This window comes from Podarcis melisellensis (assembly GCF_964234715.1).
Source record: "Podarcis melisellensis genome assembly, chromosome: 13".
Lineage (NCBI taxonomy): Eukaryota > Metazoa > Chordata > Lepidosauria > Squamata > Lacertidae > Podarcis > Podarcis melisellensis.
Window position 1 is genome coordinate 23,820,534 of NC_138545.1, and position 27,859 is coordinate 23,848,392.

The 27,859-nt window shown below is 44.5% G+C and overlaps 1 protein-coding gene across 1 annotated transcript; it reads left to right on the forward strand.

Moving 5' to 3' along the window:
* Nucleotides 1–755: 755 nt before the first annotated feature.
* Nucleotides 756–27,854, forward strand: LOC309355045 (von Willebrand factor A domain-containing protein 5A-like). The gene is made up of 19 exons (XM_081885428.1): nt 756–893; nt 7,850–7,943; nt 8,179–8,381; nt 8,821–9,043; nt 10,020–10,192; nt 11,555–11,669; nt 11,792–11,964; nt 12,155–12,243; nt 12,942–13,086; nt 13,634–13,713; nt 13,792–13,906; nt 15,134–15,298; nt 15,456–15,559; nt 15,784–15,989; nt 17,895–18,125; nt 18,696–18,800; nt 23,422–23,564; nt 23,936–24,059; nt 26,187–27,854. The coding sequence occupies exons 2-19, from the start codon at nt 7,904–7,906 to the stop codon at nt 26,264–26,266; spliced, it is 2,514 nt and encodes an 837-aa protein (XP_081741554.1). The 5' UTR covers nt 756–893; nt 7,850–7,903; the 3' UTR covers nt 26,267–27,854.
* The last annotated feature ends 5 nt before the right edge of the window (nt 27,855–27,859 follow it).

The window sequence follows — 27,859 nt, forward strand, 5'->3', positions numbered from 1 at the left end:
CAAACAGTGACTTATAATGTTGGTATTTTGGTTACTTTGCTTAAAGACTAAAACATAATTCCCTGGATGCTGGGATCAATTGGGGCATATACTCTTTGGTGAGAGAGCCCCAGCAGAGATTTAAAATTACAAAACATGCAGCAAAGTTAAGTGTGAAAATATAGGCTTTTAGAACTTTAAAATAGCCACTTCTGATTTTATTCCAAAGTTTCCCACTTTCCCTTACAGGTAGCATAGAAAGAGAACACACGTTAAAATATGTTTACTCAAAAACTTTTCAAAGGTCAGATAAGATTCATGTGTTTTTCCATACAGCAGCAAGACAAGACAAGCAGAAAAATAGGCCAAAAGGGTTCAGTAACAATCTGGAGCCTAGCATTCATAAAAGGAACCATCTTTGGGCTTATCCACGTTTACCTTTCCTCTGATTTTTCCATGCATGATCTGCGATTTAAAGCGCTTTGTCCCAGTGCTCTTTTCCTTTGCTCCGATTCAGCTTGAAAGAGCCGGTTTTCGGGGGGGGGGGAGCCCCTCTGACATGGAGTGTCTGTCTGGAAAGAGCGGGGCAAAAGAAAAGTGTGGCTAAAGCCCTTTATTATGTCTAAAATAGGACTACTAACCCTCAGTTAGTGCTAAAAGTGGTACGGCATGTGTGTGTGTTAATATCTATGTAATATTTCAGTTCATATTCCACCTGTACCCAAAGATGCAATGGAAAAATAGACTGAGGCACCAGTGTCGAGTAAGGAATTTGTGGACCCTCCCTGGCTGGAGGCGGGAGTAATGGGAAGTCCCTCTGCATTCTGCTCAAAAAGGTTCACTTTCGCTTTTGCTCCGCTGTTTGCAGAGCAAGGCGAGGGGGGAAGGACGTCGAGTTTGGGGGGCGCTTTGAGGTAAGAAAATGATCTACAGCAAATGATTTATGAGTGGGCAGAAGGAGAGGTCAAAGTTAGAAACAGAACTGTTAGAACCCAATACTAAGAATTTGTCTAGAATGTATAACTTGCTGTTGAAATGGAATACACAGGATGAAACGGTGAAATCAGCTATGATTAAATGGGCACAGGATATCGGTCATGACATTATGTTTGCTGACTGGGAACAGTTATGGACCACTGGTGTTAAGTTTACGGCATGTAATGCCTTAAAAGAGAACATAATGAAAATGATTTACAGGTGGTACATGACCCCAGTCAAGCTTGCAAAAATTTACCATTTGCCCAATAATAAATGCTGGAAATGTAATGAGACTGAAGGTACCTTTCACCACCTTTGGTGGACCTGCCCAAAGATTAAAGCCTTTTGGGAAATGATCTATAATGAAATTAAGAAAGTCCTTAAGTGGACGTTTCCTAAGAAACCAGAGGCTTTCCTCCTGGGCATGGTTGGCCAATTGGTGTCAAAGAAGGATAGGACATTTTTTTATGTATGCTACTACAGCAGCAAGAATTCTTCTGGCAAAGTATTGGAAGATGCAAGAACTACCTACTCTGGAAGAATGGCAGACAAAGGTGACAGACTTTATGGGATTGGCAGAGATGACCGGCAGAATCCGCGACCAGGGGAAAGAGACAGTGGAAGAGGACTGGAAGAAATTTAAAATATATCTTTAAAATTGTTGTAAAATTAAGGAGTGTTAAGATGTCAAGGGGTAAGAACTAGAGAATTACAGCTGTAACTAATAAGTTTAAGGAAAATTAATGGAAGGGAACTAGTAGATAAACTGACTAATGGGTTGCTAAAGAACTGTAAAACAAGGATGCAGCGAAAGGGAGGTATGGGGAAGTCGAAGGAAAGAAGGTGCATGAAAATAACATTATGATTTAAATATTTTGTATGTATTTGTTTTTTTTGTTTTTGTTTTTTGTCTGTGTGTTTTTATTATGTTTTTAAAAAATGAGTAAAAATTATTTATAAAAAAAAGAACCAACTGATATACCCAGGCAAGGTAATTCCAGTGACTACGGTCCTTTCACATGTACCATTGCCCATCTGATTGCTTCTGCTACCCAATTACAGTTCATACAAAAGGATATGGCTGCCATTAGACCCTGGATTGCAAAAGAAATAATACAGTACTGTGGGAAAACCTATTTTGAAGGTCAAGACAAATATTTTCAAGTGGAAATTGATGCTGTTCCTCCCAAGAAGAGACAAATCTTGAACAAGAGTTACATTACTGTGTCTCGATCATGCCCAGAGGGATGGAAGGATACACTAACCTATTGCTCAGATATTTTACCTTCCTTGTTTGAAGGCTGCTGGTCACTATATTTCTTGAAGGAAGGGTACAGGAGGCCCAGTGGTGACCTAACTATGGTTTACTGTGAAGGAAACTGCAAGGACTGGTACCACTGCTTTCGCATAGGCATTGATTCAAAAGATCTTCCAGAGGTTTTCGTGTCCAGACTGTCAATCTACTGTGGCCAAATAGATTTTGAAACTGCGAACTGTCATATTCCACAGGTTGGTATAATACAGCAAAATCCAAACATATAGTTTTCATCATTATGGCAGGGATGGTCCTTTTCCACAGAATTCTTATTTATGGAGTTAGTTTTTATATCCTGCTTTTCTCTACTTGAAGGAGTCTCAAAGTGGCTAAAAATCTCCTTTCCCTTCCACCCCCACAACAGACACCTTGTGAGGTGAGTGGGGCTGAGAGAGTTCAGAGAGAAGTGTGACTGGCCCAAGGTCACCCAGCAGCCTGCATGTGGAGGAGCAGGGAAGTGAATCCAGCTCACCAGATTAGAGTCTTAACCACTACACCACAGAAACGTATCTCTTAAAACTCTGGAGCAAGCTGTTCAGTTCAGCCTCATAGTGATACTGATTTGTGGAAGGAAGGTTGGTGATGAGCAAGATCTGTTCCCATTTCCCAGCACAGAGACCATAGAGCAGTTTCTTTTGGGGGCTGAACCTGCAGAGTGTTTCTGTTCAGAATTTCTGTGGCAGAAATTGGCTAAGTGCCTTTATAAACATTCAGCTTCTCAAATAGAACTCCATCATGAAACTTTCAGGTGTAGCTGTTGGAGGTGGAGGGCAGAGAAGGTCCTAGTGCTTATCTCCCTCCTCCCAGCCCCATGATCAGTTGCCCAATGGGCTGAATTTCAGGGCTTTTGCATGTAAAGGGCAAGCTTGTTCTTTACTTGTTTAGACTCTTTAAACTTGGGAACAGATATTTGGCTCCATGACCAAAATGACCAAAAGGGTCAGCTTCTAGAGGACTGGAAAGATCATGATTGTACTTCCCCTACCCTCAGCCCTAACCCTGTTGAGTATTTTTTGTTATGAGACTGAGTGTTTGGGGCTGATGCTGTAGCATTCTTGTCTGAGGGCTTGATGGAAAAACAGAAAAGTGTCCCTCACCTAACTCTCCAATGCCCTTCAACAAGAATGCTGTAGGAAATATTGCTAAGCCCAAAGGGAGGCAAGAATTTGCTTCAGCACACCTTGTTAATGGCAGAGCAAAAGCTATGCATGTGTCATTCTCAATCAATCTACTTTCAGGACTGATTTTAGAACCCCATCATGCAAACATGACTATCCACACAGGGACCATCTATTTTTATTTTTTTCTGATACTGGATTTTAAGTTACAGTTACATCTTTTAAAACAGCTGTCAGTATATCACACTGTATTCCACTTGCCTTCCAAAGGAACACGCGGCTCTCCCCACATAGTGGGTTAGGTTGAGACTGCTGATCCAAAGTGATCAGTAATTTTTACGGTAATTACAATCCTGCTTTCCCTTGTACCAGCTTACCTTGACTTCAGTAAGGCCTTTGAAAAGGTCCCCCATGATATTATTGCAAAAAAACTAGTAAAATGTGGGCTAGACAAAGTTACTGTTAGGTGGATTTGTAATTGGTTGATGGGCTGAACCCAAAGAGTGCTCATCAGTGGCTCACCTTCATCCTGGAAAAAAATGACTATTGGGGTTCCACAAGGTTCTGTCCTGGGCCTGGTGCTAGTAAATATTTTATAAATGATTTGGATGATGGAATAGAGGGCGTGCTAATCAAATTTGCAAATGACTGCAAACTGGGAGGGGTTGCTAATACACCAGAGGACAGGGTCAGAATTCAAAATGACCTGAATAGCCTAGAGAGCTGGGCCAAAACCAACAATATGGAGTTGAACAGGGAGAAATGTAAGGTACTGCACCTGGATAGAAAAAATGAAATGCACAGGTGGGGGACACTTGGCTTGACAACAGTACCAGTGAAAGGGATCTGGGAGTCTTAGGTGACCACAAGCTGAATATGAGTCAAAAGTGTGATGTGGCAGCTAAGAACAACAATGCAATTCTGGGCTGCATCAATAGGAGTATAGTGTCTAGATCAAGTGAAGGAATGCCACCACACTATTCTGGTTGGTCAGACCACACCTGAAATACTGTGTCCAGTTGAAGAAGGATATTGTCAAGTTGGAGCATGTCCATAGGAGGGTGATCAAAATGTAAAAGGTCTGGAATCCAAGCCCTATGAGGAGAGACTTAGGGAGCTGGATTTGTTTAATCTAGAGAAGAGAAGATTAAGGAGTGACATGATAGCCATGTTTAAATATTTGAAGGGATGTCATGTTGAAGAGGGAGCAAGCTTGTTTTCTGCTGTTCTAGAGACTTGGATGCAGAATAATGGATTCAAACTATGGGAAAAGAGATTCCACCTGGGCGCGGTAATCCAGTCAGGGAAAAAGGGAGGCATACTATGTTTAGGGCACCATTTCCAGCCCCTTCCCCTTTTCGGGGTGAGCATAGTGGATCCTAAAAAGGGCTGCTCAGTCATGGATACAGCTGCTGAGCTGCTCAACTGCCTCATTCCTTGAGTCAGAACGACTGACTGCCCATGTGTCGGTTCATGACTAGGGACTTCACATTCCCGCCCCTGTAGCCATTTAGTGATCGCCATGGAGGGAGGGTTTGGGGGGGTTGGGTTGGGTTTTTGGAAGACGCCTGTGCATGAATTTGTTTTATGTGTGTAGATCAGTGCACGCTGACCAACGCACAGCCTTCGCAGTAGGGCTCTGTTCTGATGGCATGAGTAGTCACAACGAACTGGTGGATCCTATCTGCTGCAGCCTTCATCCGCCTTCAGAGCTGTTGTGACACACTGCTTGTTATCACCCACCTGTTCTGCCGTTGAGGACTTCTTGGATCATTCTTTGTCTAGCTCCTTCCCTGTTATGTACTAAGCTTGGATCCTAGAACAATAGGCAAGTAGGATCCTAGAATGCAAGAACTGATTGGCTTGCAGGAAAAGACCAATCAGGATCCAGGAGAGAAGCAGAATCAGCCAGTCAGACGGGACTCATTGTGTAAATAATGTATATAAAAGCCTGAGGTTTGGGGGGAAATTCAGTCACTGTTTTACAAGCTGCGATAAAGAGCATGAAATCACTACAGGACTCGCTTCACTCACAAGGGTCATAGGAATGTGCAAGCCCATTCACCATGACAAGCGAGAGAACTGAGATAGATTGCACTGAGCCCTGGTCTCATTAGACAAAGTGTTCTACCAAAAAGGCTCTGGCTCTGGTTGAGGACAGCTGGATATGTTTTGGGCCAGGGACCACCAGTAGGTTGCTGTTAGATGAGCGTCACACTCATGGGGGGGTGTATTGGAAGATAATTCCCACAGATAAGAAAGGTCACAGACTGTTTAGGGCTTTAAAGATTAGCACCAAAACATTGAACCTGATTCGATACTCCGTCTGGAGCCAATTCAGCTGATGAACAACCAACTGAATGTGGGCTCTCCACAAAGTCCAAGTAAGAACTCATGCATCTGCATTTTAGACCATATGGAGTTTCTGGAGCAGTCTCAAGGGTAGCCCTGCATCTCTCTCTCTCTCTCTCTCTCTCTTTCTCTCTCTCTCTCTCTCACTCTTTAGCACATTTATACCCTGCACTCCCCGGCTCAGGTGTACAGCAAGTTAAAGTAGTCTAGTGTGCAGGTGACTACTGCATGGATCACCATGGCTAGGTTGGAAAGGGACAGGTACAGTACCGATTGCCTAACCTGACATAGATTCAAAAATTCCAGTTTGGCTGCATTTGTGACCAATGCCTCCATAGAGATAGAAGCATCCAGGATCACAAAGGGACTCCTAATGGCGGCTACAGGTGACTGTTTCACCCCATGAAGAGCTGGGAGCTGGCAAACCAAACTGAAATCATTCTGGCCCAGCCATTGGGCACCCATCTTTAATGGATAGAGATTCAGCTGACTCCGTTTCCTCCATCCAGACACACCCACCTAAAAATTGGCCAATATATCCAGGGTAGCATCTGGCCAGGGCCATGAAGCAGTAGATCCATGATGTTTGTGGTCAGATCTGTGGTTATGTACAAGATATTTGAATAAAGGGTGAATTTGGGGTTCCCTGTCCATGAGGATCCATGCTTCAAAACCACGTTTTTGGGCCATGGTATGGCCAGGAAGCCGTGGATCCGTGATTTTTGTGGTGGATGCTGTGCCCATGGCCATGATGTTGGATCTGATGGTGACTTTGGGCTGATCTTGTGCAAAAATCATGAGGATCCATGAGGATCCATGCTTCGGAACCACGTTTTTGGGCCACGGTATGGCCAGGCAGGCGTGGATCCGAGTTTTTTGTGGTGCCGGCTGTGCCCCAGGATATGATATGTGATTTGACAGTGAGTTTGGGTTAGCCCAATGCAAAAAGCGTGAGGATCCATGAGGATCCGTGCTTCAAAACCACATTTTGGGGCCATGGTGTGGCCAGGATGCTGTGGATCCGTGATTTTTGTGGTGCAGGCTGTGCCCCTGGCTACGACGTGTGATCTGACAGTGCGTTTGGGTTGGCCCAATGCGAAAAGCTTGAGGATCCATGAGGATCCGTGATTCAAAACCACGTTTCTGGGCCACGGTATGGCCAGGCAGGCGTGGATCCGAGTTTTTTTGTGGTGCAGGCTGTGCCCCTGGGTATGATATGTGATTTGACAGTGAGTTTGGGTTGGCCCAATGTAAAAAGCGTGAGGATCTATGAGGATCCGTGCTTCGAAACCACGTTTTTCGGCCATGGAGTGGCCAGGAAGCCGTGGATCTCAGTTTTTTGTGGTGCAGAATGTGCCCCTGGCCATGATGTCTGATTTGACATTGAGTTTGTGTTGGCCCAATGCGAAAAGCGTGAGGATCCATGAGGATACGTGATTCAAAACCACGTTTCTGGGCCACGGTATGGCCAGGCAGGCGTGGATCCGAGTTTTTTGTGGTGCAGGCTGTGCCCATGGACACAATGTGTGATTTGACAGTGAGTTTGGGGTGGCCCAATGCAAAAAGCATGAGGATCCATGAGGATCCGTGGTTCGGAACCACGTTTTTGGGCCACAGTTTCACCATGAAGCCATGGGTCCGTGATTTTTGTGGTAGATGCTGTGCCCCTGGCCATGATGTTTGATCTGATGGTGACTTTGAGCTGGTCTTGTGCAAAAATCATGAGGATCCATGAGGATGCGTGTTTTTTAACCATGTTTTTGCACCCCTGCGGCCCCACGAAATAGTGGATGCATGATTTTTTTGATGCTATCTACAGAGTAAGACATGGTCTACAGTATCATGGTGGTTTTGTTTAATTTGAATGAAAAAATCATATGAATTCACGAGGATCCGTCTAGATCCGCCTTTTACCTTTTTCCAACAAATATCCTTATAAGAGCAATTGTGTAATAATGTTGGGTAAACAGTATTATTTTAAATGGGAACAATATTCCATACAAATAAGTGGGGGTTACCATTTCCATTAAATCAAAGGAAAATAAAATACAGAGTTGTTGTACGTATGGTTCCCCTCTAGCCAAAAATTAATCTCTGTTTTCTGCAGTTGGGGTAAATCTCTGGGAAACCAATTCCTCCGCAAAGACTATTGCTGTTGGCCATGACTGTCTGTGGCCTTGTCACAAACTCTCGGGAACCTGGTAAGTTACCTGCATACGGTTATTCAGCTAAGTGAGTGCAAAATGGCAATAAGCCACATACTGCTATAAATTTCCAAAATATAGCTTTCTTGTTTATGGTATGTAACCGTGTAGGTTGGGGGGTCCTAAGTAACTGGCAGGCCTAGCAGTGGGGAGCCAAGATGACTGGAGAGGGTTTCTCCAAAGTGTACACAGGGCCACACACTGAGCCTTCCTTGTTCTCTCCTTGCCCCAGTGCCCTTGAAGAGCATCTCTGTGGATGTGGTGGTCCGAGGCTTTGTGGCTGACGTGGTGTCTGAACTTCGCTACCACAATGAGGAGAAGTCCCCAGTGGAGGTGGTGTTTGTCTTCCCTCTGGATGATGAAGCCGCCGTGTATGCCTTCGAGGGCCTGATTGGTGGGACGCGGATTGAGGCCCAGATCCGAGAGAAGAAACAGGTATGGAAGGTCTGAGGAGAATCAGGGCCTTTGGCATTGGGTGGCCAGTTTCAGAAGGGAAGCAGAGACTTCCCTAAATAGGGCTCTGTGCCTACAAGCAGATTTTGTGTTAAGAAGCTCACATGTTGTGCTTAAAAGAAAGAGTGCCTAACAACACCCAGTTGCTGTAGTGGGGAGCCTGGCTTCCTGGCCTCCTCTGCTGCAGCTTGGTGTAATTTTAACCTAATGCATGAATTCTAAAGCCACAGTGTAGATACTACAGTGCTTATAATTTACTTTCACAAGGTAAAATTACAAAAGCATGGAAGCTTCACTGGTAGGTAACCAATTGGTCGACAGCTGTTTTTAAAACGGGAATCCTTTCTTGGGACCACACCTGCCTGTGTCCTTGCCTTCCTCACTCCTGATGTTCTTCTCTCCTCTTCACCACCCAATGCAGGCAGAGCAGGAATATGAGGATGCCTTGAGTGAAGGCCGGCAGGCTTTCCTGCTTGGAAGAGAAGAAAAGACCAGTGACATTTTCACCTGCAGCCTGGGTAACCTCCCTCCCGATGGGGAGGCCACGCTGAAGCTCTCCTACGTCCAGGCCTTGGCTCCGGAGCCCGACGGGGCCATCCGCTTTGTCCTGCCCGCTGTCCTCAACCCCCGCTATGCACCTCAGGGTAAGCTCCTGCACCCCCAAACACACTAACCAGCCCCACATACAAGCCTCTTGCAATGCTGTTTTGTTATACCTAAGCTCTGTGGATTTAGAGCAACAGAAGCGTTAATGCATGCTCATTTCATATGTACAACCTTTACAGAGATGAGCAAAATAGATTATTTACTCCCATCCTACCAAATTGCCCAGGAAGGAGCTTTGAATTGGGTTTGTCCTACTTATCAACTAACACAAATAAAATACTAAAAGAAACGGTTCCTAGATTCCTCTTTTCTGCTGGAAAGGCCCAGGAAGGTATTTTGTTACATTAACTCAATTGGAGAAGTGCCATAAGTGTGTTTGTTAGAAGTGGTGATGTAAGTGAAAGGAGGGTTGGTTGCATTTTTTGGCAAGGGTTTCTGGTAAGATGGAGGGGGGCTGAAGCCATGTGGGCTGACATGAGGCAGCCTCAAGAAAGGACCCCGAGAGCAGGGCTGATTTCTCTTTGAATTGGCGGCTGCAGCAATGGAAGGAGCAGGACCCTCTTGGGATGTGAGCGCTGGGATTTTCCTCCGTCCAGACTCAGGTTGTATATATGTGTAAATAAAACCACATATCATAAAGACACGACAGTCCCCACTGTGTCTCATTTCCAACAGGAAACTCGAACCCTGGGTAATTGCCTGGGGATTGGGGGTGGCGTGTTGTACATTACTGTTTGATGGTGCCTTTGCCTCCGACAGCCTAATTCTTCCTCCCACATGGGGTTGTGTTACAGTGTCTTCCTCCTCATGAGAGCTTGCCCACTGTGTTCAATAACCATGGTGTGCTGGATAGCTTAGTTGGTTAGAGCATGGTGCTGATAACACCAAGGTTGCAGTTTCAATCCCCATATGGCACAGCTGAGCATTCCTGCATTGCAGGGAGTTGGATGAGATGATTCTCATGGTATTCTACAATTCTGTGGTTCTATGATTCTCTCGCTCTCCCATGTACAGGTTCAGAAGGGGGCAATGTCACCAAGAGCATACCACGAGTGCCCAAGGGGCAGCTTCCCTACACCCTCGGCCTCAGTGCTACGCTGGAGTCGCCTTACGGCATCAACCGTGTGGAGTCCAAATGCACCCTTGAGCCCTTGCGCTACAGGGCAGAAGACCGTACGATTGCCCAGGTACAATAGTGAAAGGAACAGCTTCTGAAAAGGGGTGTATTTGTCATTCTCCATTTGAAGTTGCACACACATCCCAAAATCTGTGCTTAGGTCTAATGGCCGACATAGACGTGCTATTTGCTTTCTTTTGTAAACAAATAACTGGAAAGGGAAGAGTAAGCTGGATTGGGGCCATGGCTTGGGAAGGGGAGCATTTGACTCTTGTGACCCCCTACAGCCCTGTTTGGAATCTCCCTCCCCATGCTTGCAGTTTGTGAGAGGGGAGCTGTCCTTCCACTGTGAATAGCCACCAGGTATTATATTTATTATTATTTATTGAACTTATATACCACCCTGTACACAGAGGTATATTGGCCTTGCTTGGCTGGTTGAACAAATAAGGTGAAGGGGGCAAGCTGGATCTTGGCTTTGGTGTGGGAGAGGAGAGTTTTAACTCTGTTGCCTCTACCAGAATCCCACTCCCATGCTGGGCATTACTGGTAACAAGGGCAGGTGGGAGCCTCCCTCCCACTACGAATAGGCAGCCTAGGGGCAGGATTTCTATTGAGACCACTGTTTGTTTGTTTATATTTCACAGAATTTATATGCCACTTGATTGTAAAATTAAAATAAATACACACACTCAAAGCGGTTTGCAAAAGGGAAAGCAGCGATAAAATTACCACCAGCAAAGTTTAAAAAACAGCTATTTAAAACATTCAGGAATAGTTAAAACCAGGGATTTAAAAATTGATTAAAACATATGTCAGTACTCTACATTCATGGATAGGCTTGCCTATGCAGAAATGTTTTCAGCAGGTGTCCTAAAGCATATGGCGAAGGAGCCTGCCTGATGTCAATACATAGGGAGTTCCAAAGTGTGGCTGCTACCCCACTAAAAGATGGACTATGGGGGGGCGGGAAGGTTTTTTAAAATCTTTTGCTACCCTGCAGCTTAAATATGACTCTTCGTCACATTTGGCTATTGGTTTACAAATAAAACCAGTCATGTAAAACCAAACAGTAGGGTTTGGTTTTGGCCTCAAATCCTTTCCTTTTGATCAGTAATAATGTGGATATGCTTACTCTAAGGGCACATTTTAATAATATCGACTAACTGTGAGCTATTGGGACCCAAGAGAGCTTCTCTCAGTATCTCAGGTTCTACATTTGGCAGGGGAGGTCCTGCAGTTGATCATTTATTTTGCTGCCTGTTATTGAATCAAATGGCACAACCTAGAATTCTCTCATTTTGCACAGTTTTGGAATAAATGGCCAAATTCCATAGCAACGTTTTCGAAAGTGTTACACACATAAACATCTTTGGGAGGAATAGGAACAGAGCTCCGCATTCAAACTCTGCTTTTCCTTCTAACACCAAAGGTCTCCTTGGCCGAAGGGCACCAGTTCGACCAAGACGTGGAGCTACTGATATATTACGAGGACATTCACAAGCCCAGCACCCTCCTAGAGGCTGGGAAGCCTGGGGCTGCCCCAGGTGAGGAAAGCCTAAGGCAATAGTGGACATGGGGGCAGAAACACAAAGGGTACTGGGAGGTGAAAGGGTGCTGCCTTGGGTGAAAATGCCTAATGGATCTCCTTTCCTCCCGCATTGCACAGGCTCTCTGATGGGGGACCTAGCACTCCTGCTCACTCTGTACCCCAGTGTCCCTGCCCCCAAACCAGGCCAGAAGGCGACAGGAGAATTTCTCTTCCTGCTGGACCGCTCTGGAAGCATGGGTTCCTGGACCGATCGGAACCCTGATTCCCCAACGCGGATTCAGAGTGCCAAGGTACCCAAGGGGCAAACCTGTTTTGAAGAATAGGATGGAGTGGTAGAAGGGAGGGTAATTGAAGACGGCAGATGAATGGTTCCTTGAAGGAGGCTGGGCCTGTAATGTTGAAATAAATGCTAGAGGTTGGGCTGGGGCACCTAGGGTGACTCCTGCTTTTCTCTCCCCCCTCCCCAACTCCACATTTCAGGAGACCCTGATTTTCTTGCTGAAGAGTCTCCCTCTGGGATGTTACTTCAACATCTATGGATTTGGATCGACCCATGACTCATTCTACCCGTGAGTGTCAAAAGAGTGTCCAGTATTGTCAGACTCGTTACTTCTCTGCTCCTCCATTTGCTCCTATGTTGTATCACTGGCAATGGTTGACACAGGAATCTGAACACACTTCTTTATCTTCAGATGTTGCTGAACTACAGCTCCATAATCCCTGGCTCTTGGATCATTGCCTGCTAGGGCTGTCAGGACTTGTAGTTCATCAACATCTGGAAGGCCAAAGGTTCCTCACCCTTGCTTTTATAGGTCAATGAAATGGAAGGGTTTTTAAAAGTGTCAAGAGATTTGACCCAAGGAGTTAGAAGATCTGTCCAAGCTAGATGGGGTATTTTCACAAGCTACCTTCCCAGCATCTCCTGCAAGGCACATTCTGGACCCCTAAACATTTTTCACCTCCTCTTCCCTATTTGTTCTGCTATTACCCTTTCCTCCTTGTTACCTGCACAGTAAACATAGGCTTTTTCTATCCTTGATGTGGCTTCACGCATTCTGAGCACTGAATGATGAGAAGAAGAGAAGTTTGAATCTGACTGGATGAGTTTTAGGGGAGCAATTAGACCATGTAACAAATAATAAAAGGGTGGTCCTAGTGGAAACGTGGAATGTTGTGGGAGGTTTACAAAATAGCCTGATGGGGAATTGGCTGAGCTTGGGAGGAAAATAGGTCCTTTACTTCCTTGACTCTCTGAAACTCTCTACAGGCAGAGTGTAGAATACACCCAGGAGACCATGTCCAAGGCCCTCCAACGGGTGAAGGAGCTGCAAGCTAATCTGGGGGGTACAGAGATTCTGCAGCCACTGAAGGCCATTTACAGCCAGCCGTGCCGGGAAGGATATCCTCGCCAGGTATCAAGAGTAGGGTTTTTAGTGACCTGCAAAGAGTGGTGGAACAAACATGAAGTTGGTGTTTTTTGTGAAGGTTTTAAGTTATGTGCATTGTGCTTTTTCTACATAACACCCTGATGTCCATGAGGATACAGAGCAGTCTAAAATTATTTTGAATAAATAGAAAAATGTACAACCTCATGGAAGATACTTGAGTTGAGACGAGACCTCCCTTTGGAAGTGGGAAGGGGAACAGTTATTGGGGCCAACTTCGTCTGTTTGCAGATGGACAGTGAATGCAATCTTTGCCTGCAAACGGATGTCAAAGAAGAGAGGCCCCCCACATGTCAATCACCTGCCATTTAAGTTAGCTTGTACGGTATGGAGGAATTAAAGAGTCAGTCTTCCACTCCCTCACACACTTTATACAATTGCACCACCACTAGGATAGGCATTTCCCCCATTTATATGTGGGGTTTGAATGCAATTAGGGCCTGCAAATGGACTTCAAAGGGGAAATAGGATAGGTTTTGATACCTCTCTGTTCTCCCTCCCTCTCTCTATCTAGCTCTTTGTGTTCACGGATGGAGAGGTGTCTAATACAGATAAGGTCATTGCTGAAGTTCAACATCACAGCAGCTCCCACAGGTAAGGCAAGGGAGAGGGAAACCTTAATCTCACAGCTTTCTGCACCTGGCCTAGGTTCACCTCCTCTTTCCATGACAGGTGCTTCTCCTTTGGCATTGGCGAAGGGGCCTCCACAGCCCTCATCAAAGGAATTGCCCGTGCGGCCGGAGGAAGTGCTGAATTCATCACAGGCAAGGAGCGCATGCAGGCCAAGGTGAGGCTCAGGAGCTCCACATTCCTCTTCTCCTGGTCTCCACCAGTTTCTCCTGAGCTGTGGGTAAACTGCCAGGTGCCCCCTGACAATCCATCAGAGCATGGAATCCCAGCTCTCCCACGCAGCACAACCACTAAGTTTTGGAAAAGATCCATGAAACCTTAATACATAAGGACTGCACCCTCAGAATGATCATTTGGCTCACCCTTCTACACTTCTCCTGAACTGCATATGGAAACTTTGCATTGCTAGTAGTGCCCAATAGCTATACTTTCTTTAAGGGACATTTTAAACCACTTCGCTGGAAAGAAACATTGGTTGCCTTCATGATTGCCTAGTTTATTGAGGATTCCTCCTCAGTTTATAGGGAGGTTAGATGACGTTGCATCAAGCAAGGGTTATTTCACACTTTCCGGTGCATTTTCCTGTTGCTTCCCATTCTGCAGAAAGTCTTATCCTTTGGGGAGGAAGCTTCAGTTGCACAATCTGAATCTTCCAGTGTCCTGTGGGATCCTACCTGGGAAGTAGCAAGTCTGGAAGTGCCTATATTTGCATGTTTCTGCTTGACCAAAAAAACACACCTCAGTTTCTCATAGCACCCGTCATCTGCTTATGAATTCGAATATTTTTAGTGCCCCCTATGTGGCACGCGGGTGGTACTGTGGGTTAAACCACAGAGCCTAGGGCTTGTCGATCAGAAGGTCGGCGGTTCGAATCCCCATGATGGGGTGAGCTCCCATTGCTCGGTCCCTGCTCCTGCCAACCTAGCAGTTCGAAAGCATGTAAAAGTGCAAGTAGATAAATAGGTACCGCTCCAGCGAGAAGGTAAACAGCATTTCCGTGCGCTGCTCTGGTTCGCCAGAAGCGGCTTAGTCATGCTGGCCACATGACCCAGAAGCTGTATGCCAGCTCCCTCAGCCAATAAAGTGAGATGAGCGCCGCAACCCCAGAGTCAGTCACGACTGGACCTAATGGTCAGGGGTCCCTTTACCTATGTGGCACAGTCATTGTGTTGCTCAGAGACTATCCAGCAAGCTTCTATTCTATATTCAGTGGCTTTTGGAGAAAACAAGATGGCATCTCCACCAGCCCCTCTCCTGACTCCTTTGCAAGCACTGTTCACACAGTTTCAAAACAATCTCACATAGAAACTTATTTTTAAGCGATAGTTGAACAGGAACTTTGATATTCTCTTGATGTCATTGCAAAATTCTTGCTTTCCCATAGGCCCTGCAGTCTTTGAAGAAGGCCCTGCAGCCAGCCGTGACCAGGATTTCTCTGAGCTGGGACTTGCCTCCTGGTCTGAAGGCTGAGCTTGTGGGGTCAGGCCCACAGGTCATCTTCCAGGGGCAGCGCTGCCTCATTTATGCCCAGATCCGTGGGCAGGACCAGGCAAGTAACCACCACCAAGACCTTAACCAATGAATAATCCCTCTCTCCTATCCTAGATACCAAAACCTGCCAGTCTTGGTGTTTTATAATACCAGAATGTATTGTTCCGAAGGCTTCTTACCCTTTCCCAGTTCTGATGCTTTCTCTTCTGCTGCAGTCTTCAGGCTCCACAGAAGGGACTGCTGTTCTTCAGTACCAGTTCCAAGACCAGACTTTCAAAGAAACAATGAAGTTCTCACTCCAGGCTCAGGATACTGACAGGTAGTACTGTCACATTTTGTAAGTCTTCTCCCCCCCCCCAACCTTGGACAAACGTGATACGATTTATTTAATTACAGATAGCATTTGGAAGCCATCAAGTTATAATCCAGATTTGCTAATAGTCAAGGAAGATTGGATTTGGATGGCCTATATTAAGGGGTTGACATTATTCCAAGTGGTCCCTGCATTTATCTCCCCGCTGCCCCCTTTTCCCCATACTGCAGGCTTCCTGTTCACCGTCTGGCAGCTCAGACCCTCCTAAAGGAACTGGAGGGGACTGGGGAGAAGGGAGGAGAAAAGCAGCACCTGGCACTGGAGACGAGCCTGAGCTCTGGGGTGGTGTGTTCACAGACGGCCTTTGTGGGAGTGAACATGGAGCTGGGCACAGCACTTCAAGGGCCCCTCAGCCGCCGAGACATTCCCCATGCATGTGAGTTCAAGGAGATGTGTTTGGCAATGACCATGGATTCCATGTTGGATTCAGTGTCACTGCATCTGCTCAGTACCTTCTAGAAAAGACTGTTGGAGTGACTTGGAGTTGGTTTTACTCAGCCTTCACTAAGATAATTTTGAGATATTCGGTATCCCACTCTAAGTGTGTGTGTGTTTCAAATCTGTTTCTGTCTAAATCTTAGCTTACTTCTACAACATTCCAACTTGAACTTTCAGATCCAATTGGCATATTTTTGGCTCTTTTAGGAAAGTTCCATCACTTGGTGTTCTCTAAATATTAGAGTTACAAGGTAATGAAGCAATATTAGCTATTCCATTAGGGAAGTACACCTGCCTGGTTAATTGTGGATTCTGGCAGCCTTTACACTGAAAAGAAATAGTTACGGCAAAATATTTCATAAAAGATCATTAGAAAAAGCTAATATGCTTCAAAATATCAAACAATATTTAAATAATAATATACATACAGAAGTGAATAGTGGAAGTTGAATGAGCATAAGAACATTTCAAATGGTTATCAAGAATTCTAAGGAGCCAGAACTCACCTTTTATTTAAAAAATAATTCATCCATAGAGTATCTTTCTGAGTTCTTCCAATGGAGAATAGAAGAAGCCGTGATGATATGATGAGCTGAACTTTAACCCTAAGGCATCAAAAGTCTCCTTAAAATATTTTCCTCAGCTGTGCTCAAACAATTATGTATAACTTTAAATTCATTAGCTTTGCTAATAATATGTAACTTGAAAAGGTTTTTGATAAGTACTCCTTAGCAATGGTGTTACTTAGGAAAAAACTGAGCTAAGAGTTCAGTGTTGAAAACTACCAGGTGTCTTGAGGTGAGAAGTTACCTATATCAAGCTATATCAAGAGTGAATATAACTCACATTTTCATTCTGTCTCAGTAGGTCTTCTAGATATTCTAGGTCTTAGGCAACAATCCATTCATGAAGCAAAGTTTAATAACAAAGTGTTAAGACCGCAAGAACTGACAAGTTTTGTTTAACCTAGGTAAAAGAATGCTTTAAGTGCCAGAGCAGAGTGATATGTGGTCACAATATCAATGCATTTCCCTCATATCAATGAGTTTCAATGTCACAACCCAAGAAAGCCAAGATGGTGCTTGGAGAAGGGTTTTCTATTATTTGTGCCCTTAACGTTTAGCATCTTGAGCAGGAGGAGGAGGGAGTAATAATCTTGGTCCAGGATGTGGCTTGTGCTTCCTTGAGATGGCTTGGCCCTAATTTATGTGAAGGAAGCCATTGAGAAGACTTCTCAGGGAACTTCCTTCAGCCCTGCTGATGTGTTTATCAGCCACTTAAAACTCTCTTCCCTTCTAAATCTCTCTCTCTCCCTCCCTCTGAATGTTGTTGGCCTACAACTTGAAAATGTGACGATTGTTGACTGAGGCAGATGGATGCTGGAGTCAAACAAAGTGGGAAAGCCACTTGCTCCCTGGCCGAGAAAGGACTACAGTATTTTTTAAACAATGGAGGTCCAGCCTTGGCTGCGGGAGCTGCAGTCCGAATGGGGAGCAGATAGCAAGGCGGCCATAGGAGCCCACTCCTAGGGGCTTTGGGGGGATTCACCCTGCCCCAATAAAATATCTGAAGGGTCTGGACCCCTGCAAAGTTGATGGGCATTGCCATTCAAATTGTTTGTGTGAACCATGTCATATGATCGATTAAGCGGGGTTGGGCTTACCTGGGCCCCCCATATATTTTATTCAAGTTGGCACCCCTGAAGGCGGCAGTTCTTTTGCTGTAGAGTCAATGGCTGCATACACGCCATTTGTCTAAAGCACATTTCCCTCCAAAGAATCCTGGGACCTGTAGCTTGTTCAAAATCTCATTAGATTTGTGTGTTTTTTCCTCCTTGGTCTAGTACAAGGTAGAATGGCATTGTGCTATGCACAATCTGCATCTCTAGGCTCATCATTTTCACCAATGCCGACGGTGGGTTGCAGCCCGATGGATTTCTGCTCTCCTGCTCATGGTAGAATGGCATTGTCCGATGCAGAACCTGTATTTTCATCAAGGCCGACAGCGTGTGGCAGCTCAATGGTTTCCTGCTCTCCTCCTCCCACACAACAGTCTCCCTTGGCTAAGTACTCAGGTAATAAAAACACTGCCACCATCTCAACTCTGTTCATGTTCTGCATAGAAGAGTTAAAACACTGAATGCATTCATTTTGTACATAGGCCTTATCTGCAATACTTGTTCCCTTAACTTTTAATCATCTGGGTTAATTTGAGACATGGCTTGGCCCTAATCTCTGTGAAAGGGAGCCATTTAGAAGACAATTCTAAACTTTTATAAACTACATAAAAACCTCTTCCCTTCAAAATCAGTCTCTCTGGCTCTCCAGATGTTGTTGGGCTACAACTTGTACATGTGACCATTGCTGACTGGGGCAGATGGAAGTTGGAGTCAAATCAATTGGGAAAGTCACTTAAAAGGACTACGGTCCTTAAAAAACATGGAGGTCCAGCCTAGGCTTTGAGAGCAGCAGTCCTAGGCAGGCATAGAATAGGGAGAAGACAGCAGGGCGGCAGCTCTTTGCTGTAGAGTCAATGGCTGCATAAACACCACATACCTAAAGCACATTTGCCACCAAAGAATCCTGGGACCTATACCTTATTCAAAATCACAATAGATTTCTGTGTCTTTTCCCCCTTGATCTAGCCGGTCTATTCAAGGCCAAACGAGCTATGAGAAAGATGTGTGGCTTCCCGCTGCAGTCATCACCTCCTCCTCCCATTCAAAATTCTTACTCTGCTAAGTCCTCAGGTAATAAAAACACTGCCACCATCTTGAATCTGTTTGTGTTCTGCATAGAAGAGTTAAAACACTGAATGCATTCATTTTGTACATAGGTCTTGCAATAAGTATGTAACTGAAATAATGTGAATGGGATATTGAATTGCATGCTTGGCTTGAGTTGCACTTTATTTTTTTAAAAATATATATATATTTTAATATCACCAGTCAACAGTAAAACAAATAACATATATAAAAGAATACAGTTCTATACTTAACAAATTCCTTCTACCTATTATGATTTCCAATCTCTCCATCATAGGTTCCAAGTTTTCTTTATCAACTGCATATTATTTATTACCTAACTTCAGTTTACCCAAAATATCTATGATTTGTATAACTTTGCAGGAGTCATTCAAAACATGCCAAAGATTTCATATGATTACAATGTTCTTTTAAGTATAACCTTATTTATCCCATTCTCTACTGAATTGGCAAAAATGACAGGGAGAATTTGAAATCAATCTGAGTTGCATTTGTCAGTTCTTCTGACTGGGAGATGGAGGCAGAAAGGGAGGTTGATTGAGGGGGAAATAGTAGAGACCAAAGTGGGCATGGATCCTAGGTAAGTCCCTCCCCCAATTACGTAGTGTTATTCAACCCCTTCTGTATTTCCAATCGGGTACCAGCAATTCAACTTTCAGTGTGTGTGGTATTGGTTTTTGGACCCTGTGAGGTCTAGAAGCTTGCACTTCAGGACTTCCGGGTCGGCGCCATCGCCAAATGGCGGGCTCCCTCCGAGCTCCGGAGGGAGCCTGCTCGGCAGGGGCTGGGTCCTACCGCACCGGCGATGCGGGGACCCTTAAAAACCACGGCCACGGAGGCCGTGGACATGGAGACTCGGCTGGCACCGTCAGCGCCCTCTCGATTCGTGAAGGAGCCTTTTTAAAGGCTACGGATCGGGTGCCGGGGAGGAGCGTGGTGCTTTGAGTCCTCTGCTATCCCTGCCGAGCGCAGCCGCATGCCATCCGGCGGAGAGCGCTGACTTCTTCTATTGAAAATTTGGACCCAAAAGAAGAACCCGTGAGTAATTGGAATATGGACTAAAAAGAGGGATAAATTTTTAGAATTTGGAGCGAACGGGGGAGGTGGAAAAAAGGAAGTCAGCCCCCCCCCCAAATTGTAGAAGAGCCAAAACAAAGGACTGGATAACTAAGATCGAGAGGAACCTTATCTTGCCGAACTAGCAACTTCGCGAGGGAAATTTATAAGATTGAGCTGGAGGAGAAAAGTGGAATTCGTATTAAAAAGCAACCCCCCCGGAATCCCTGGAGCGATTCGTGAAAATGCCTGGAGAAGAATAACGGAGGTTTTGACAGCTGTCAAAGAGCTGTCAAAACGGAAGAATGAAATTGAGACTTTGTTATGAGGACTTTGCCGGTTACATTTGTTATAAATTGGAGATAAATTGTTTCAAATAAGGATTTATAAGTTATTTGGACTGGCGGATGTGATCTGGAAGGGAACTTTGTTATTGTAATCCACCTAGAGGAGCTGAGGGACATTGCATGTGTTTTCGACGGGAAACTTGAACAGTTGGATAGAACCTTTAATCTCCTGGGAAACTGCAGAAATGGAACATTATTTTGTCTACAGAGGCCTACACTTTACTGGAAACAATGGATTATGTTTTGCTCCTGAATAACAAGCCTCTGTAGAGACACTAGAAGCCTTTGGAAAAAGAACATTTCTGTGAGGGAACAGGGAAGTAAAAAGGAGGAGAGTGATTGACAAGAACAAGGAAACAACAAGAACTGGACAGAACTGGAGTGGGAACATTTGGGATATCCAGATTTGACAAGCTTATGGATATAAAATTGGAGTTTATACTCCTGGATATAAAAATCTGGATAGAAGAAATGGGCCCCCTTTGATAGACTCCTTCTATGATTGGACATCTGTAATTTAAAAAAAAAAAAAAGACCGGTAAAGAACCAGAGGGATGTGGGTTTAGTGAAATGTGGGATCATCAGGAAGACATTAGAAGTGGAGGGATAGGAGGAACGCAACAGGGAAAGAGGGGAGGGAAATTTGGAATCCAAAGGTTGTAAAATTATTGTTTGTTTTTATTCTATTTTCATCTGTACCATATTTGAAAGGGGGGAACTCGTGGAAGGGAAGAGGTCGACCTTAGGGGATGGAAATTTGGATAAATTGAGTTATTGATGATGAGTGTATTTTGGGAATAAGAATTTGTTGAATATTATTGCTTTTTTGGGAAGATTTGGAACACAAGAGGGGGTGGGGAGGGGAAGTCCTGGATATTGGAAAAAGTTTATGAATTGGATTTTATTTGTTTTAATTTGGAAAACCTTAATAAAAATTATTTAAAAAAAAAATAGAAGCTTGCACTTCAAAACAGAACTTTAAACCTCTTGAATGTGCCATGTCAGTACTGGTGCTCACATGAAAACCAGGGAACAGGACTATGTTGCTGACCCCATCCTCAGATGCCAATGCTTTTTAGCATGGACGTCTATAAACACAATATTTAAGCTGCTGCTTCTGCCTGGGCTCAGGGCCATCTTAAGCATATGTGGCGCCGGGGTGCAAAGATCCGCCCAGCACCCCCAAAGTTGTTGACCTTTTTTGGGGGGAAATCTCTCTCTAGCAAACTTGTTGGTCATAAAACGTTGATCAATGTGGAAACGAATCAACCCACTAAAAGTCAATGTATATCAAACATTTTCTCAATTGGAGGCACGGTTAGTTTGCTTTTATCTCATTAACACATACTGTATGCTTCAAATACCAGTTAAGAGATTTTGGTACTACTGGTCAGATAAAGTTGTTAACATCAATAGAATTCACAACAAAAATGCTTGCCCCTAGAACATTTCACAGCTCTTCCCATTCCCAGATGACTCCAACTCAGCCCCGGACTCCCCAACCCGGCGCACTCAGGAGCATGGTGCCCGAGCGCCCCTTGCACCCCCTGCCTGGGCTCCCATCCTGATGATGTGGAAGTCTCCTTGTAAGAAGCTACTCATGCATAGGCTCAGTCAGCGTAAATGTTTGTTCCGGTGCAGTACCACCTCACCCACCATGTGTGGTGAATTTATGAAGGAGGCTTTGCTGCCAGGAGAGGGAGATCAAGTGAACTACAAGCCCATTGCCTTAATTACTGTCCTGTGTAAATTGACAGGGATAAACTTGCCCTACAAGCACTTTTCTCAGTAACCTTGAGCTTTAAGTTTGATGGGCACACTCTGAGGCTGAGAAGCATCGGCTGGTGCAGAGTGCCGCATCCTGATGGAAACTAGACATAACGATAACATAATGTACAGCAACTGCACTGGTTCCTGCAAGTAAACCAGGCCCAAGTATTTAACCCATCAAGCCCTTAGAATATATGAACTGCCCCTCTGTGTCAGACCAAAGTTCCAGCATTTTCCCTTGTGCAAAACTGGCAAGCAGAGTTTAAATTGCAATCACTCTCCCTTTTCCTTTGTTTCCTTGTGTCAGCTATTCAGGGCAGATTCCATTCAGCTGACACAACCACTGTACTTTTCCATGTGTAAGACGAGTATTTTTTACATGAAACTAATGTTTTAAAATCGGGGTTGTCTTATGCACGGGTAGTGTAGAGGGGGGACAGGTGATTGGTAGCTGCGGCAAGGTTTTTATTTGATTCACTGTTGCTGCGGCAATTGGGCAGGCGACAGGTGGCTGGTGGTCAGACGTTTGGTGTCTTCTCCATTGCATGTGATAGGAAGTGTTCAGGCAGGTGAGTGATTTTCAGCATCCCCCTCTCCAGAAAAACTCAACAAGTCTTCCCCCATTTTTTAAATTTTTAGTCCCCCAAAATAGGGGGTGTCTTATACACACAAAAATATGGTATATAGCTAGCTAATTCCTACATGGATTTGGGTCTTTATTGTTGTTTTTAAGCTATTGGGGGGAGGAATACTTTGGAAGAACTCACTGCAGAATCAAATAATATGAAAATACAGGAAGGGGGACTCTGTCACCGGATGGAAGATCTTGGGTTTCAACCCCCATCAGCCCCAGATAACATGCCTAAAGGACAGGGGTGATGGGAGCTGTAGTCTTTCTGGTTTTCTGGTTCAGCAATTTTTTTTTAAAAAAAAAAATTATAATCCACACAGTCATAAGATATATGAAGGCAGCTTACAACATACTAATTATAATAAAATCAGTGTTTAAAATATCCATAAACCATAACAAAAAAACACCAATAAAACTTCCTTTGATACTAGTTTGTTTAAACAAAGAGATTCATACATGAAGACTTGTCTGAACAGTACAGTTAACAGAAGATATCCAAAAAGATATCTTCTCCCTGCAAACTGGGAGGGAGTCCTGTGGGGCAGAGCATGCAACGCTGAAGGCCCAGTCTCTACGGAAGTCCAACCAAACCTCGGGGGCATGGGGAACTACCAGAAATGCCTCTTGAGAGGATCTCGGTGATCAAGGTGGAGGATATTAGGAAGTACCACTCTTTGTATCATCATGACTGTCTATTGAGAGCTTTGGAAAATCTAGCTAATAGTGTAGATGGGAGAGTTCTGAATGTGGTGTGGAGGCCATGAGCTGTCTTAATTTATCTTCTTTTTATTGCCCCTTGCAGAGCCCACTCCCAAGGAGAAGGAATCGCCTCTCTTGAGCTTGGTGTATCTGCAAAATGCTAATGGCTCTTGGCCACTTGATTCTGGTCTGGCCACCATCCTAGGCCTGAGTGAGGCTGAGATCTCAAGCAAATCACCTGCCCAGGTAAGGTCTGTGGCAGGATCGGTGGCATTGTCCATTGTAATAAAAGTTCTGTTAAAGCGATTGTTGGAAGCAATTAATTAAAAACTTCTCGTGCATCGGAGTTCCTTCTGTGGATATTTTCCCACTATGGCCATGTTTTATGCTTTCAACAAGACAGGGAGAGAAAGTAGATCTGCAAAAGCAGATGGTTCATCTGATTCATGTGTTTATTTCCCAGATTGTGGCCAAACTGTAACCAGGTACTGAAAGGTCACACTCAGCCTTTGTTTTGTTTTTCTTTAAGAACTGTCAAATGTAATTTCTGTACAGAGCCAGTGAGGGAGCAGGGCTCAGTGCATGTCTGTCTTTTGACTCCTGCTCCATATTGCCAGGTGACTCCAGATGCATGGGCAACTGTGCTGGCCCTTCTCTGGCTCCACTCCAGGGCCACAGACCAGAGGGATGAATGGGAATTACTGGAAACTAAAGCTCTCAGCTGGCTCCAGGCGACTGCAGGTGAAAAACTTGTTTGTTTGCTTAATGTATTTATACCCCATTTTTCTCCCAGACTGGGATAGAAGGTGGCTTATATTTCAAAACACTTTAAAACACCGAGCAATAAAACAAAAATAATTAAAATGCATTAAAAATGCCTTTGAAACCACCATGGAAGTTCAGCTTGTCCTAACCAACCCATTATTCCACATCACCTGCGCCTTAGTTTTCAAAGGCCTGTCTGAATAAAGGTAACAAAAGAGGGAGCTAGTTTAACTTCTCTTGGAAGGGAATTGCACAATATGCTTATTGTGCTTTTATTTATTTAGAGCATTTGTACTCCACTCTTTGAGGGACGCGGGTGGCGCTGTGCTCTAAACCACTGAGCCTAGGGCTTGCCAATCAGAAGGTTGCGATTCAAATCCCTGCGACGGGGTGAGCTCCTGTTGCTCGGTCCCTGCTCCTGCCCACCTAGCAGTTCGAAAGCACGTCAAGTGCAAGTGGATAAATAGGTACCGCTCTGGCAGGAAGGTAAACAACATTTCCGTGCGCTGCTCTGGTTCACCAGAAGTGGCTTAGTCATGCTGGCCACATGACCCGGAAGCTGTACGCCGGCTTCCTCGGCCAGTAAAGCAAGATGAGCACCGCAACCCTAGAGTCGTCTGCGACTGGACTTAACGGTCAGGGTTCCCTTTACCTTTACTCCACTCTTCAGTGAAAAGTGACTGTATATAAGTCACTCTTCAGCATGACTTAAATACAGTCAGCTAAAGCGAGATGCGGATGGCGCTGTGGGTAAAACCTCAGTGCCTAGGACTTGCCGATCGTATGGTCGGCAGTTCAAATCCCCACGGCGGGGTGAGCTCTCGTCGTTCGGTCCCAGCTCCTGCCCACCTAGCAGTTCGAAAGCAGCCTTAAGTGCAAGTAGATAAATAGGTACCGCTTTATAGCGGGAAGGTAACGGCGTTTCCGTGCGCTGTGCTGGTGCTGGCTCGCCAGAGCAGCTTCGTCACGCTGGCCACGTGACCCGGAAGTGTCTCCGGACAGCGCTGGCTCCCGGCCTCTTAAGCGAGATGAGCACACAACCCCAGAGTCGGTCACGACTGGCCCGTACGAGCAGGGGTACCTTTACCTTTACCTTTAAAGCGAGACAGTGCTTACCTACAGGCTTGCAACATCAACACAAGGGGGAAAAGGAAAGGGAGAGAAAAAGGGAGGAATCAAACTGGCACGATTTCCTAAACTGTTGTTCTGATAATGACCAGCTGGCACAGTTTAGGGGTCGAACATGCCTGATGGAGCAGGGCTTTCAGCAAAGCTGATAAGAGTGAACTCTGCTTCCCAGCTCTCTTGGAGGCAGAAAGTTTTAGGCAGCTGGATGACAGTAAGCTGAGGAAGAATGAAGGAGTGTAGACAGAGGCTGAAGTTTGAAGATGAGTCTCCAACAGGAGTCTAAACTATGCTGTATTTCATTTGAGGTGCTGGGGTTTTTCCACCCCTACTTGACCCCAGACCAATCAAATTTCCCAACAATTTACTGTGTACATTAAAAAAAAAAATCCTGGCTCACTACAGGGGTTCCAGTCTGTTAAACTGGGAGGTACAACTGTCTCCAGGTCCTGCATTAGAGATTTCTTCAGATTTTGGCTGAGGAAGATGGTGATTCCTCTATCATTCCAACTAGGAGAGCATAGAATGAGGATGACTTGCAGGGCAAAGAGCACACCTGTTTGGAACTTGCCTATCCAATTCAAAAAGCAGCGCTTCCTGCTTGCAGTCACTATGAGGAACATTTGTGCTTTGAAATAAGAGCAGTCCCCCCCCCCAAAAAAAATCATTTCTGCACCATCCAGTGGTCTCTGATTGCCTTTCTGCCATTCTGTTAATTGCACTTCAAAATGTTGCCCCTTTGTGTGCATTTGTGATTGGTTTCCCCTTCCAGGCCTTTGAAAAAAATGTGTTGCAGCACACTCAGACTTCGCTTTAAAAAATGAGTAAAAGATGGAATGAACAGCAGCCTTCTGTCTTCCTCCCCATCGCACATAGATGGAGTGATCAGTTATTGGCCCTGGAAAATAGTTGGGCGCAGGCTGAAAAGTGATATTTGGTGCTGGTAGATCCTAACTCTGCCTCTTTGTTTGTCTGCAGGGTCCCAGCTGGCTCAGTGCGTGAAGGCTGGCAATGAGATGCTGGGCAGCAACGTGAGCCCAGAGGCTTTTGGGATCTGAGTTTGGCTCTGTAGCCTTGTGCTTTTTAAAACAGGAGTTTCTGCTGCACTCTTCTTTTCTTCTCCTGCCAAAGTATAGCTGGCTGCCATCTCACAAGGCTCTTGTCAGTCCCTAAGCTGTGCAGATCCTTCTGATTCCTCCATGTCTTCACTGCAAGAAGTGCTGGAGTTTCCTCTCATATGGAGATGCCTTATATTGGTCTGCTGTGCTTTAAGCAAGCACTCTGTGCTAGTGAGGGTAAAAAAACAAAACTAAAAAAACCAATTACCGTACAAACTGCAAAATAAACAACCATTCAGTACTTAAATGAAATTTTATTACAAACCAGGTTTGACCACTTTTCTGCTTTAACCTGAAACCCAAATCACTACCTAAATTTTGAACACAATCTATACTGTTTGTTCCAGCAGATTAAAACAATAGTTTATAATCTACCTACATCCAAATGCATGCTGTCAGCAGAAAAGGGGAGCAAATAGTTTGAGAGTTAATACTGGACAGGTGGGTTCTGAATATGTCTTTTAGTGGAAAGCCACATTTCTCTTCAGGGTTCCAGACCTTTAAAAGCTCAGATGGATAAAAGCCTTTACAGCTCTGCAGTTCCAGTCTATGCACTCTGCCAAAGCTGAAGAATGCTATCACCCAATTCCTTATGAAGAGTTTGCCAATTTGCCTGAAGATTTATCCTACTGCCTACTTGTTTGTCCAATCTACAAGGACTTAAGATCAGTCTTGTTCAAAGATTTAAAACTCTCAGTTGAGAGATCTGTTGGGTATCCCATTAACTATTTTTTTAGGGGACAGGTCCCCCTACACCTTTGAAAAAAGTGGACTGTTTTGCCTTGAGAGCAGCAATCCTAAGAAGAAAAGTTTGTGCAAATGGCTGACACCATAATCATGTATTTTATATTATTTTATATAATTTTTATTTTCCATTTAATAATATACATTCACATCATTATTATCCACTTTACCTCCCTGGCTCTTTAGATTCTATAAACTTTTTCCCCTCCTGCCTCATGGTTTTCAAAATTAACCTTTGTATCATTGCATTTTGTATGTTTTCCAATTCTAATTACTCATCACAAAATAGCTCAAAATTTAAATAAATATAGAAAGGTAGAAAATTTCTCATTATAAGTCTTCAGACACCCCTGCTAGTGATGTTAATTGAATACAATAATCTTTCATATCATATAAATTTCATATATATCATATATATATCATATAAATTTACTCCAGTCCTTTTGGAATACTTGATCATGTATTCTCATTGTTCCCCTCTTAAGTTTGCATTTCAGCATCATGACAGAGATGGTACAAATCACAAACGGAGTAAAGGAAAAAACTGAAAGTGTCTAGCCATGACCTTTAAAAACAAGTGCAAAACAGGAAATGTATGCCTTGCGGGCAGGCTGACAGGTAGACCATAACAGGTTTCTGGTTGGTCTGACCTAGGTTTGACCTATCTTTGCAGCTTTATGGTTTATATTTGTGTAATTGGGGATCAGGGTTCAGCCTCTGATTGCCTTCTCTGATTGCTTGCTATATTCTGCTGGAGCAAGAAATAAAACTGCTTTAAAGAGAATTCTT

Coding starts and splice junctions, on each gene's coding strand:
- LOC309355045 (XM_081885428.1), top strand. CDS start 7,904: ATGACTGTCTGTGGCCTTGTCACAAACTCTCGGGAACCTG. Junction 12,244..12,941: donor ACCCATGACTCATTCTACCC/GTGAGTGTCAAA, acceptor AACTCTCTACAG/GCAGAGTGTAGAATACACCC. Junction 18,126..18,695: donor TCCCTTGGCTAAGTACTCAG/GTAATAAAAACA, acceptor CCCTTGATCTAG/CCGGTCTATTCAAGGCCAAA.